This window comes from Phascolarctos cinereus, unplaced genomic scaffold, assembly GCF_003287225.1.
Source record: "Phascolarctos cinereus isolate Bilbo 61053 unplaced genomic scaffold, phaCin_HiC Scaffold_726;HRSCAF=1367, whole genome shotgun sequence".
Classification (NCBI taxonomy): Eukaryota; Metazoa; Chordata; class Mammalia; order Diprotodontia; family Phascolarctidae; genus Phascolarctos; species Phascolarctos cinereus.
In genome coordinates this window covers 195100503-195113304 of record NW_027556098.1, presented here as the reverse complement: position 1 = coordinate 195113304, position 12802 = coordinate 195100503, and the positions used below count along the sequence as shown (strand labels likewise).

Sequence of the window (12802 nt, the reverse complement as noted above, 5' to 3'; positions counted from 1 at the left end):
GAGAGCTGTGAAAGAACACAAAGGCATCACACCTCTTGTCTCTTTTCTGAGTTCAGAATCAGGTGAGCTTTCATTTCGTGCAATAAAGTGATCATCTGCTTCTGGGCAAGTGTCTTTGATTTGCCATATACATATATATATATATATATGGTAACCTGAGAGACAAGGTTTGGAGAATGATCACTTAGGCAGTACCAATAATTGGCTCAATGATCTCTCTCAGTGACCAAAGACCTCAAAGTAGGGCTTATTAGCCTTCATATAGTGTTGAAAAGTACAAGAGAACAAAGAACCAATTTGGGTAGGTGAGGAAGACACTGTGTTTGGTTACAGGGTAAACAGCATGAGGACAACATGACTGGTTACATCAAAGAAAGTAGACTAGACCCACATAGGGATAGTAACCACCCCTCTCTGACAATTAAGGCATCGTAATTGTTTTATGGTACCCATCTGTACCTTGTAATCTTTGCTAGGAGATCCAAACTACCAGACTTGCTACTTCTTGGAAAAGATAAAAACTCCCCTAATTGTAAAAGGACAGGCAAGGACAGATGACATATCTTTTGGGGATGATAGCAAGTTAACTTGTGGGGCTTAAATAACAAACAGATGTGCTGGAAGTATCCCAGAGGCTACTAGTATGAGAGATAACAACTTTTCTTTTAATTACAACTTCAAATTAACTTAGAGAGAAAGCTTAATTGCTGAGCTCAACCCAAGGAGATAGAAAGGAGACTTAAGTAGATACAGCATCAATTACAATATGAAATCAATACAATATAGAATCAATTACAAAGTAGAATTAATTTGAATGTCTGCCTTGTTGATCTCATCATCTCCCATGGCTTCAAGTATCATCTCTTTGCAGATGACACTGAAATCTACGTAATCCAGTCCCCATCACTCTCCTAAACTACAGCCCCATATCACCAATTTTCAAACTCAGTATGTCCAAAATGGAATTTGTAATCTTCCCTTCTAAACTTTCCCCTTGTCCAAATGTCCCTATCTCATGGTGACTTAACCATCCTTCTAGTTACCTCCTTTGACAACCCTTCCCTCTCCCTTACTCCCTGGTATAAATCCCACTAAGTCTTGTCACAATGCTACTCTACAGAAAGGATTTTTAGGTGGGACCTATCAGCTCCAAGAGCCGCTCGCCTCCCAGGGCATGTCTTACAAACCCAACTTGAACGCATCCCTGAACATGTTTGGGAGTGTCCGTTCTCCTTTTGCCAGCATGGCAGCCTCCACCCAATACCGACAGTTGATCAGTGACTGTGGACCTTCAGCTCTAGGCTACAGTCAGGGTACAGGGAGCAGCCAAAGCAAATATGCAGAACTCCTAGCTATCACTGAAGAGCTAGGCAAAAAGGTCAGACCCGTATGCAGGGAGCACAAGCACCATGGGCAGGCTAAAGTGAGGCATCATTCATGCTCAAGGATTAGTGGGGGGATGCCTGGCAGAGACTGAACAAAGTGCAAGATCCTAGCCTCCCATTTCACTTCTAAAGTTTTCCATTTCTTTGTGAAGAAGAAAGAGTAACACTTATCCCTCTGGTGACATTCAAAACATTAATGTGAATCTTTTATTTTGAATGGTGTAAAAATTTGGGTTCTTTCCCCTTTTCTTCCTCCCATCCCCACCACAGACTGTAATAGAAGAAAAGGCAACTTTGCAGTTAAGATTTGCATCATAACAAGGACAACCTAGGTCACTTTTTTTTTAATACATTGAGTCCAGAAACCGTATGTACAAAGTTCTCCGTATGTTGCTGCCAACTATAGTTTACTTCCCTGCTAACCTGCCCCAATCTTTGAGTACACTTAAAACTACCCAAATTGTCATTCTTTTGCAGCTTTTCTAGAATCTCTAATAACTCTTATGGATTTTTTCATGAGTCAGTGCCGACTGCATGTTCTACCAGGCAGTTGGATAACTCCGTTTTTTTTGTTTGTTTTGTTTTTGGTAGGTGAGCATTTGTATGATTGTGCTTTGAAGTAAATTTAAAACGCATGAGTTATATATACAGAGGACTGATTAGCCTACTAAAAAATTAAGAACCCAAATAGTTACTTTTCAGATGAAGACTAGATTTCAGGTCTTGAGTTTGCCCCAGAATGATTTTTAAAAAAATCTGGATAAATGACTAAAACTGTTATGTGCATCTTTGTATGTATTTATTACTTGATGTAATAAAGCTTATTTTCATTTAGAAAAAAGGAGAGGATTTCTAGAAACATTACTAACTAGATAACTCCTGAATGGAAGAATTTTATTACTTTTCAATTTATTAAAAAAATTCAATTTTGTTAACAGTGCAGAATATAAATGAGTTTACAGAATAATATTTTACAAATTGTGCATTCTACTGAAAGCAAAATAGATGCCTATCAAATGGGTAACTAGTTGTGTTACACAAATATAACTGAATATTATTGTGCTGTAAGAAATGATGAAAATAATGAATACAGAGAAGCATATGAAGACCTGTATGAACAGATCCTGGTATGATGGTTTGTACCAGTCAACTTTCATAATATCTCCTGCACCTATTCCCTTCTCTTTTCTCACTGGACCAGTCTCCCGGTTTAGGTTTTCAGTACCTCTCATGTGCACTGTTACAATAACCTATTGATCTCCAGGTCACCAACCTTTTCTCTCTAATGCATCCTCTACACAAACTGCCAGAATAAATTTCCTAAAGCACTGCACCATTTTCATGTTTAATAGCTTATTATATTCAGACCTGAAGGGAACTTAGAGGCTGTGCAATTCAACTCTTTTCTTTTGCCAAGGAGAAAATCAAATCTCAAAGAGATTAATTAGGGGCAGCTAGGTGGCACAGTGGATAGAGCACTGGCCCTGAAGCCAGGAGGACCTGAGTTCAAATACAGCCTCAGACCAAACACTTGACACTTACTAGCTTTGTTGACCCTGGACAAGTCACTTAACCCCAGTTGCAAAAAAAAAAAAAAAAGAGAGATTAATTGACTAGTCCAATGTCACACAAGCAGTAACAGAGCCAAGAATTTGAACCCACTTCTTCTGCCTCTAGACCAAGTTCTATTTCCACTGCATTGAGCTACCTTTCCCTATTGCCTGGAAGATAAAATAAAAATTCCCTGGCTTGGCAATAGAGAACCTTGAATACACCAGTTAGAACCTACTTTCCCATATTATTTCACATTATTTCTTTTCTATGTTCCAGCCAAACTAGTCGACTTGTTCTTCCCCAAGTTCAGTGTTCCCTTATGTTCCCATGCTCTTGACCTTTGAGAATCCTTAACTTCTTTCAAGGCTCAGGTCTGGTGCCACCTCCTATGGGAAGACTTTCCAGATCTTCCTAGTCCTTAGTGCTTTCTCTTTCTTCTAATTTTCTTATATTTACATATCAATTTACATGCAAACTATCAAATGTAACCCTAGTAGAATGTAAACTCCTTGAGGGCAAGGGTTGCTTTTCATTTTTGTCATTTTATCACAATGCCTTGCATGCAGTATGTGCTTAACATATTCGAATTTAATTGAATAGAGGGTGTGTGTGTGTGTGTGTGTGTGTGTGTGTGTGTGTGTGTGTGTGTGTGTGTGTAGGCAAACACCTACTTATAAGATGAATTCAATGATGTTAAAGTATATCCAAAGAGGAAATATATTTAAAGAGGAAGTGCTATAATTTGATATGCCTTAATCAATCAATCAATCAATCAATCAATATTTGGTGAGCTCTTTTGTTCCTTTAAAGATGTGCTGCAGGCTGTATCTTCGGCTGCAATTGCTGAAGTTGTTCGTGGAAACACAGATGTGCAGGATGCTATGGCCAAGGAAGGTGCAATCATTCCTCTTGTAAATCTTTTTAAAGGAAAACAAATCAGTGTTCAAGTGAAAGGAGCTATGGCTGTAGAATCACTGGCAAGTCATAATTCTGCGATACAAAAAGGATTTCTAGAAAGATCGTTAACTAAATATCTCTTAAAACTTTTGAAGGTAAATAATTTTATTACTTTTCAATTTATACAGAAAATAATTCAGTTCTTTTACTTTTCATAATTTAGTGTGGAATGTGAGCTTATAGAGTAAACATTGTTTACTCATTGTTATAAATGATACATTCTACCAGACACAGGTAGATGCTTATCAATTGGGGAATGGCTCAACAAGTTTGTGTTACATGAATATAATGAATATAATTACTGTGCCATAAGAAAAAAGAAAATAATGAATACAGAGAAACATGTGAAGATTTATATGAATAGATACCGGTAGTTGTGAAAAGCTCATACGGATACAGGCTATTCAATATGCTCTTATTTAATGAATAAAAATACTCTCCCCTCTTCCCCCTCCCCCCCATTTTCAGGCATTTCAACTACATGTTAAGGAACAAGGGGCTTTGGCATTGTGGGCCTTGGCAGGGCAAACTCTGAAACAACAGAAATTTATGGCAGAACAGATTGGGTATAATTTTATAATCAACATGCTTTTATCACCATCAGCAAAAATGCAGTATGTTGGTAAGTAACTTTTTTGGGGGAGTACATTTCAGTACTTATGGATCTGTGATTTCACTGTGGTGGGCACTCCCTCCACCAATTCAGATCATAATCCTTCGTTACTTAGTGAGTGGGTTAAATTGCTGGGGCTAAAAGAATTCCAGTGTCTCTCTTAAATTAGCCAAACTAAAATATACACTGTTGTGAGGGCCCAACATGAAGCTTTTTCAACTTGGTGAAGTCAAAGCTTGTTCTACCCTTGGTGATCTCTTGAATTCCTGTGGATTCAATTATAATCTGTCTGATAATTACTAGATCTATAAATTCAGGTTTAAAACTCTCCTGAGCTCCATTCTCTCATCACCAGTTGACTTTTGGCTATTTTGAACTAGATGTCCTTACAGGCATCTAAAATTCAATGTGTCCCAAACTGAACTCATTTTTTTCCCCTGTTCCCTACCTCAAATCCCTCCTCTTCCTAACTTCCCTGTTACTGTCGAGGGTACCTCCAACCTCCTAGTCAGTCACCCTCAACTACACTTGCACATTTGCTTCATATAACCAATCTGTTGCCAAGTCTGGTTGTTTCTAACTCTACAACATCTCTCCTAAATGTCCACTGCTCTCCACTCACATAGAGGCCATCTAGTGTAGGTCCCCATCCTCTCATGCATGGGCTACTGTAATAGCTTTCCAGTTGGTCTATCTGCCATATTTCCACACTCCAATCCATCCTCCACTCATCTGATTAAGTGATTTTCCTAAAGCACACGTACAACCATGTTACCCTATTTACTCAATAAACTTCAGTAGTTCCCTTACCACCTGGATCAAATATAAAATCCTCTGTTTGGCTTTTACAACTCTTAACAATTTGGTTTCTTTTGAACAATCCCATCTTTTTATGCTTTACTCCCCTCCATGGTCTGTGATTCAATGATACTGGCCTTCTTGCTGTTCCTGCACATGAAACTCTATCTCCAGACATCATGCCTTTCCATTGACTGTGTCTCTATGCCTGGAATGCTCTGCCTCTTCACCTCTACCTCCTGTCTTCCTTTAAGATTCAACTTAAATTCCACTTTCTCAGATGCCCTTCCCAACTTCTAAAGATTTTTAAAGATTCTTTTAAAGATTACCTTCAATCTGCACTTTGTATATCTTGTATATGCAGTTATTTGAATGTTGTCTTTTTCATTAGAATCTGAGCTCAATAGTAGAGAGCCTTTCTTAGTATCCCTAGTGCTTAGCACAATGCTTGGCACAGAGGAACACTTAATAAATGTTTGTTGACTGCACTTTGCTGGCAAAAACCCTTGAGAACCTGTGGTTAACTAAATGCTAAAATGATGTATCACTTTAAAAAAATATAAATTTACAAAATATTCACCAGTACTTAAGAGATAATCTCTTTTCCTTTGTTCTACAAGGAGGTGAAGCAGTCATAGCTCTGAGTAAGGACAGCAGATTGCACCAGAACCAAATATGTGAAGGAAATGGTATTGTACCTTTGGTTCGACTACTAAGAATTAACAAGATAGCTGTGGGTACACTTTTAAGTGTTGTCAGAGCTATAGGAACCATGTGTATAGGTTTGTACAATCTTATATTTCTTAAAGATATATAATTTTTAATAGAAATAGAAAATAGTCTTTTGTCTTCTGTTTTCATTTCCATAGCACTTGGCCATCTTAGATCTTAAGTAGACTAATAACCCTCCTGCTTCTCCAAAGATTGTGTTAAACCATGACTTTCATATATCTCCAGTCAGTGGCATGCTAATGGGCACCTCAGCCTGACTGTGCTTAGCACTTCATTCTCTCAATGATTCCCATTTAAAATTGAGAGAACACAGAATTACTATTTTAAATTCAAGTTGTGGACTTCCCTTTGTTGACCATTTATATCAATGTATAATTATAACTGCATTTTCTCTTACAAATACTTTGTAAAGCTATAAGCTCCTTTTCTACGCTTTATAAATTTCTTTTTAGAGCATTCAATGAACACTACTTAATGATGTTGAAACAATTTAGCATAAATTAAAATAGATTGAAAAAACAGATAATTTATTGCTACTCCTTCATTATTTTACCTTTATCCTTTGCCAGGTTTTGGTGGATGTCATCAGACATGTCATTTGTTGAAGGTCATAGGTGTTAGTCATATTGGTATTAATAATGCTGGGTCAGGAAGGAAGATCTAGGAGAGGACTCATTATTTAAGTACATGAAGACACAGATAGGAATATGGGATTCAGGGTGACAAACCACAGGATAAATCATAATGTGACAGTCCTGGAGGCCTATTAGAATGGAGTTGAGGCCCTCTCAATCTTTTTCTGGCTTCTTATTATGCTTTAAGCATGAGATATGCTTGATATCCTAGATACATGACCAGTATGTTATTACAGTAAATATGCCAGTATTAACATCTGTAGTGGATAAATAACAATTAATTCAATTTTGTGCTCCACTAGTAGAGAGCAAAGCTCTCAGAACCTGCAGAGAAAAGCACTCATAAGTTTACAAGGGGATGGGAAATTTGTATCTCATATTCCCATATTGCCAAATCAACTGAGATCCATTTGGGAATTTTAGCTTGGATTACAACCATACTGGGTCTGGGGAGGATGAAATTACAATGATTCTGCCCATAAACTAAATGGCTTCCTATCTTCTCTACCCATTCCACTGTGTCCCTTTTCTATGTATCAACTTTTGAGTTTATGAAAAAATCTTTGTTTAGTCACAGGGAACTGGGAGAGTTTCTGTGTTGTCAGCCAAGCAATTCTCTAGGGAATTGGGCACGGTCAATATGACTTTCTTCCCCCTTGGAAATGAGGGAGTAAATTCACATAAACAGGCAGGGAAACTGAAACTTTAGAGCCATACAAATATTCCTGATTGTTATTAGAGCCTTTAAGACATAAAAGGAGCATGCTATATGGGAAACAAAGATTGTAATATACATTATTATGTACTGTTGACATATATATCTCTTTGTTTTATGCCTTGCTTGAAGTTAAGAATCTGAGGTCACTGAATAGAGCTATATCTGATTGTATTTATCAAGGAATTTTATATGATCTTACCATATGCACAAAAGACTATGCTTGCCAACAACATCTGTCACTGTCATGGAGATTATCTTACATAGGATCTAAATGGAAGACAGATACTTTATATATACGTTGTGAGGTCCTCTAGTGTTACTGTTTGCAGATGATAGTATGCTACCTGCATTGAGACTCCAAATATTTCAGGGCTACTGTGACCAGATTGATTTGAAAGAGAAAGGCTTATCAGAAGATTCATATGAACTGATGCAGAATAAAGGAAGTAGAACAGGGAAAACAATACACACACAGTCTACAACAATGTAAATCAGTCAGTCAATTAGCATTTATTAAGTGCTACTACGTGCCAGAGATTGTGCTAAGCTAGGGATACTAAGGGATACTACGGATACAAAGAAAAGCAAAAGACAGCCCCTCCCCTCAAGAAACTCACAATCTAATGGGGGAGACAGCAAGCAAACAAATGTGTACAAACAAGCTATATACAGGATATGTAGGAAATAATTAGCAGAGAGAAGGCACTGGAATTAAGAGAGATTGGGAAGATTTTCCTGAGGAAGATGGGATTTTACTTGGGACCTGAAGGAAGCCAGGTAAGCCAGGAGGCAGAAATGAAGAGAGACAGCATCCCAGGCATAGCAGTCAGCCAGAGAAAACGCCCAGAACACTGAGAGATGGAATGTCTTGTTCACGGAGTTCAGTGATGGAGGAGTGGGTGAGAGAGACAGAGAGAGAGAGAGAGAGAGTGTGTGTGAGTGTGTGTGTGTGTGTGTGTGTGTGTGTGTGTGTGTGTGTGTGTGTGTGTGTAGGTGTAAGAAGACTGGAAAAGTAGAGAGAGGGGAATTACAATATAAAGGGCATTGAACACTAAGCACGGATTTTTTTATTTGATTATGCAGGAGATTAATAGGGAGCAACTGGAGTTGATTGAGTTAGGGGGCGACAATAACAAGACCTCAATGCAAGAATAACAAAAAGAAACTGAATGTTATATAATTATAATAACCAAGCTCAGGTCTTGAGAAGAGTGGAAAAAATGTGCCTCCCTCCATTCTTTACAGAAGTGAGGGACTATGGACATAGAACATTGCATATATCATCAGAAATGGTTAATATATTGGCCAGTTTTGCTGAATGGCTCCTCCCCCCTCCCTCCACTTTGTTTTATTCTTTATTACAAGGAAAAGCTTGCTGGATAAGGGAGAAAGGAATATATTCAGAAATAAAGATTATGTAAAACTAAAGGTATTATTAAAGTTTTACAGCCTAAAAATCCATAAGAACTAAAGGGAAATGAAAAACGCTTATTGTCCAAAGTATGACATGCAATTGGATAGCTAATATACTCAACTGTTAATATCAAAATGGTAAAAAGGAAGAGAGAGGGCTGCATTGCATTTGGGAAAAAGTAAAGTGCTTTTAAGAATCCCAAGCAACAGAACTCAGCAGGAAGAGATGGAGAGAAATTCTACTTAAAATAAATTTAGAATGTATAAAATATTTAGGAATCCACTTATCTAGATGCACATAGGAACTATATGAATACATCTGCTACATACGCTTTACAGAAATAAAATTAGAACTAAAAAGTAGAGAGCTATTAATTGCTAAGCCATGCCACTATAATAAAAATGACGATGCTACCTAAATTAACTTGCTTATTCAATGCTGTGAAAACCAAATTACTACAAGATTACTTCTGAGAGAAAGCTAGAAAAAAATAACAAAATTCATCTGGAGAAACAAAGGGTCAAAGGTCCAAGGGAAAAAAAAATTTTAAATGAGAAGGTTGGGGACCTAGCAGTGTCACATCTCAAACTATGTTGCAAAATGATAAGAATAAAATAATTTACATCTGGCTAAAAATTAGAAAAGTTGATCAATGAAACAGATTATGTATTCAACAGGCAAAAAGTACAAAAGCTAATAAACACAATAGCATTGTGTTTGATAAACTCAAGCACTGCAATTGTTGAGGTCAATACACATTACTAAAAAACAAGCAAACAAAAAAAAAGCTGCTAGGAAAACTAGAAAGTAGTCTGACAGAAATTTGGTATAGCCCAACATTTCATACCATATAATAACACAACTTTCAAGTAGATACATGGGGGAGCTAGGTGGCACAGTGGATAAAGTAGCTGGCTCTGGAGTCAGGAGGACCTGAGACACTTTCTAGCTGTGTGACCCTGGGAAAGTCACTTACCCCCAGTTGCCTCCAAAAAAACCAAAACAAAACAAAAACCAAATAGATACATGAACTAGATAGAAAAAGCCATATTATAAACAAATTAAAGGAGCAAAGAAGAAAATACCTTTTACAACTATGGATAGGAAAAGAGCTCATAAGTAGAAAAATCATAGACAGGACCATTTATATATGATAAAATGGTCAGTTTTGAGTATGTAAAATTTTTTAAATTTTGTACAAACAAATCAATGCAGGTAACCTCTTTGTAGCAAGTTTATCTGATAAAGGTCTCATTTTCAGGATCTATAAGGAGCTGATAAAAATATATAAGAATTACAGCTATTCTCTAACAAGTCAACAAATATGGACAACAATTTTCTAAGCAAGAAAACCAAGCTATCATCAGCCATATGAAAAAAATCACTATTAATAAAAGAAATGCAAATTAATACAACTCTGAGGTTTCACTTCATAGTTATACTGGCACAGATAACAACAACAACAAAAAAGAAATGACAATAGCGGGAAGAGTTACAGAATGACAGTTAAACTGGTGCAGTTAGTGGAGCTGTGAATTGGTTGAACCGTTCTGAAAAGCATTTTAGAACTATGCCCCAAATGTCACCAAACTGTGCATACCCTTTCACCTAGCATCAACAAATTTATAGCCCAAAGAGATCAAAGAAAGCAAGAAATCACACACATGTGCAAAAAATATTTAAAGTAGCTATTTTTGTTGTAGTGAAATGCTGGAAACATCAGTTATGGAATGACTGGAAAAATTCATGGTACATGAACATAAAGGAATATTGTTCATTGTAAGAAATGACAAAAGGGATGGTTTTAGAGAAGTGTGGGAAAACTTGTATAAAATGATACAGAATGAAAGGAATAGAACCAGGAGAATAATTTATATAGCATCAATATTATATACATTTTTTAAAAACTTGAAAATATCAAGAACTCTACTCAATACAGTGACTAACAATGACCAATGATAAAGGCTGCTCCTGACAGAAGGGTGATGGACCAAGATGCAAAAGTATATATACAGTTTTGAATATTTGAAATGTGCAGGATTTGTTTTGCCTAGGTTTGTTTCCATAATTCTGTTTTTCCCTTTTTATTTGTGGGAGCAGTAAATCAAGTAGCGACAGCATTGCCAAAAAATAAAGAAATAAAAGAAGATTGTTGAATCATCTTTAAAAGCACACAGAAGAGAAAAGATGGAAGTTCAGAGGGAAATACAGACAAGAAGTACTTTGAAAATAACATTGAATTTAATATATGTTTTTTAAAAAGCAAGCTGTAACAGAGATTTATGGTTTTAAATATCCAAAAAGAGATGCACAGAGAGAGGAAAGAGTCATTCTAGAGAGAGAAAAAAAAAAGAATTTCAAGCTCCTCCCTGATGCAAAGACTCATCTTTTCAACAGTTCTCCCAGATATGTTATATGTACAGGTGTGCTGGTATCAGATCCAACCTCCTTAGCTGATTGTTAAATTTTCAGTGTAACACTGAATTTTCAATGAAATTGGCAATTTCTAAACATCAAGTTTTGATTCATTGTTTTGCAGATTGTTTAGACTTAAGAAAATGTTAATAATACAAATCAAACTTAAAAGTTTTTGTACATACTTTTTTGCCCCCAGACAGCCCTGTTGTTGAACATTTACTAGTACATCCCTGTATTGCTCTATAAATATTTCTTAAGCTCAGCAGGATGATAAGAGAAGGTTCAGGGAATGAGGTTATTATCAGACTGGAGGCCTAGTGACTGTGGGCTCACAATAATAACAGTAATAATAATGATGGTGACAATGATTGGCATTTATATAGTGCTTTAAGTTTTGCAAAGTGCTTTATAACCATTATCTCATTTGAACCTCACAATATCCCCTTGAAAGTCCATTTAAGGAATTAAAATGGTCAGTAAAGATGAGGACAGTGCATAGTGGGCACAGGCAGACAGTGTTCTCAGTGGAATTTTGGTGTTCTCTTTTAAAGTAGTTGGTCAGGATTTAATTCTAGGGATATGTATAACTCTATGACAAATCTACCATTTCTATTCACTTTTTAAAAATGTACATAAAAGAAAAGACCAAGAAGAAATATGTGTGCAGAATAATTACTATTCTGTGAAAGCAATGCCTCATTTAACTGCATTTAAGCTTGTGGCTTTTGCCAGTGACCAGCACACTTTTGCACATCATAGTAGATACAGTAACCCAGTATTGTTGATTTGACTTTGTCAGCTTTTGTAATCATGAAAATTTTTCCCCTGATTTTTCACTATTTAAAAATTCTTAAAGCCCATGGGTGCCTATAATTTAGCAAAGAGAACTGCTTCCATTAGGCTTCATGTGATAAAGAAAGTGCCACTATTCTGGCATGAACATTTAGGATTTCATTACCTTGGTGGAGGCATATCCAAAGACTGTGAGCCAATCTTTCATAAAGATAAGGTTTGTTAAAGAGTCTGTATTCTTTGAAGAGAATAGGACCATAAAATAGGTTAACTAAACAATGAAAGGAGAGTGACTAGTTCATAAAATGGAGGCTAGAGGCAACTATATCAAAAGAAAAAAATCAAGAGAGCTAACAGCGGAGCATAAAGATAAAAAGAGGAGATTAAAAGGATTTTCAGTACTCTAGCTTTCAAGATAGCTCTTTATTAAGAAGATAAAGAAAAACACAGGTTCCTCACTCATCCTTGGGGGTCTTCAGAGGCTGGATTACCACTTTTCTGGTATATTAGAGTGGGGATTCCTTTTGTGCATGGTTTAGACTGCTGACCTCAGAGGTTCCTTCCAATTCTCAAATTCGGTGATTCCTCAACATAATAAAAATTTGGTAAACATGAGCCACAGTTTTTGTTCTTCCCTGCCCCTCAATCCCCAATCCTCCAGTGTTTTTGTTATCTTTCTATTATTGGTCTGTTCTTTTTTTTTTTTAAATATGTCAATTGGGGTTAAGTGACTTGCCCAGAGTCACACAGCTAGTGAGTGTTATGTGTCTGAGGCTACATTTGAAC

The 12802-nt window shown here is 36.6% G+C and overlaps 1 protein-coding gene and 1 pseudogene across 2 annotated transcripts in view; one reads left to right on the top strand and one right to left on the bottom strand.

Annotated features, from left to right (window-relative positions):
- Positions 1 to 1120: 1120 nt before the first annotated feature.
- On the top strand, positions 1121 to 1496 carry LOC110213261 (cyclin-dependent kinase 2-associated protein 1 pseudogene; annotated as a pseudogene).
- Positions 1497 to 1564: 68 nt separating this feature from the next.
- The window catches only part of OSGEPL1 (O-sialoglycoprotein endopeptidase like 1), a 65283-nt gene continuing 54045 nt past the window's right edge, over positions 1565 to 12802 (bottom strand). Inside the window, exon 8 of one of the 2 annotated variants that reach the window (XM_078146938.1) lies at positions 1565 to 3856. In XM_078146938.1, the coding sequence (XP_078003064.1) occupies positions 3712 to 3856 (145 nt within the window). In that variant the 3' untranslated portion in view covers positions 1565 to 3711. Of the gene's footprint in view, positions 3857 to 11025; positions 12602 to 12802 lie in introns of those variants that run through there. The other variant, XM_020993553.2, reaches the window with a different exon arrangement.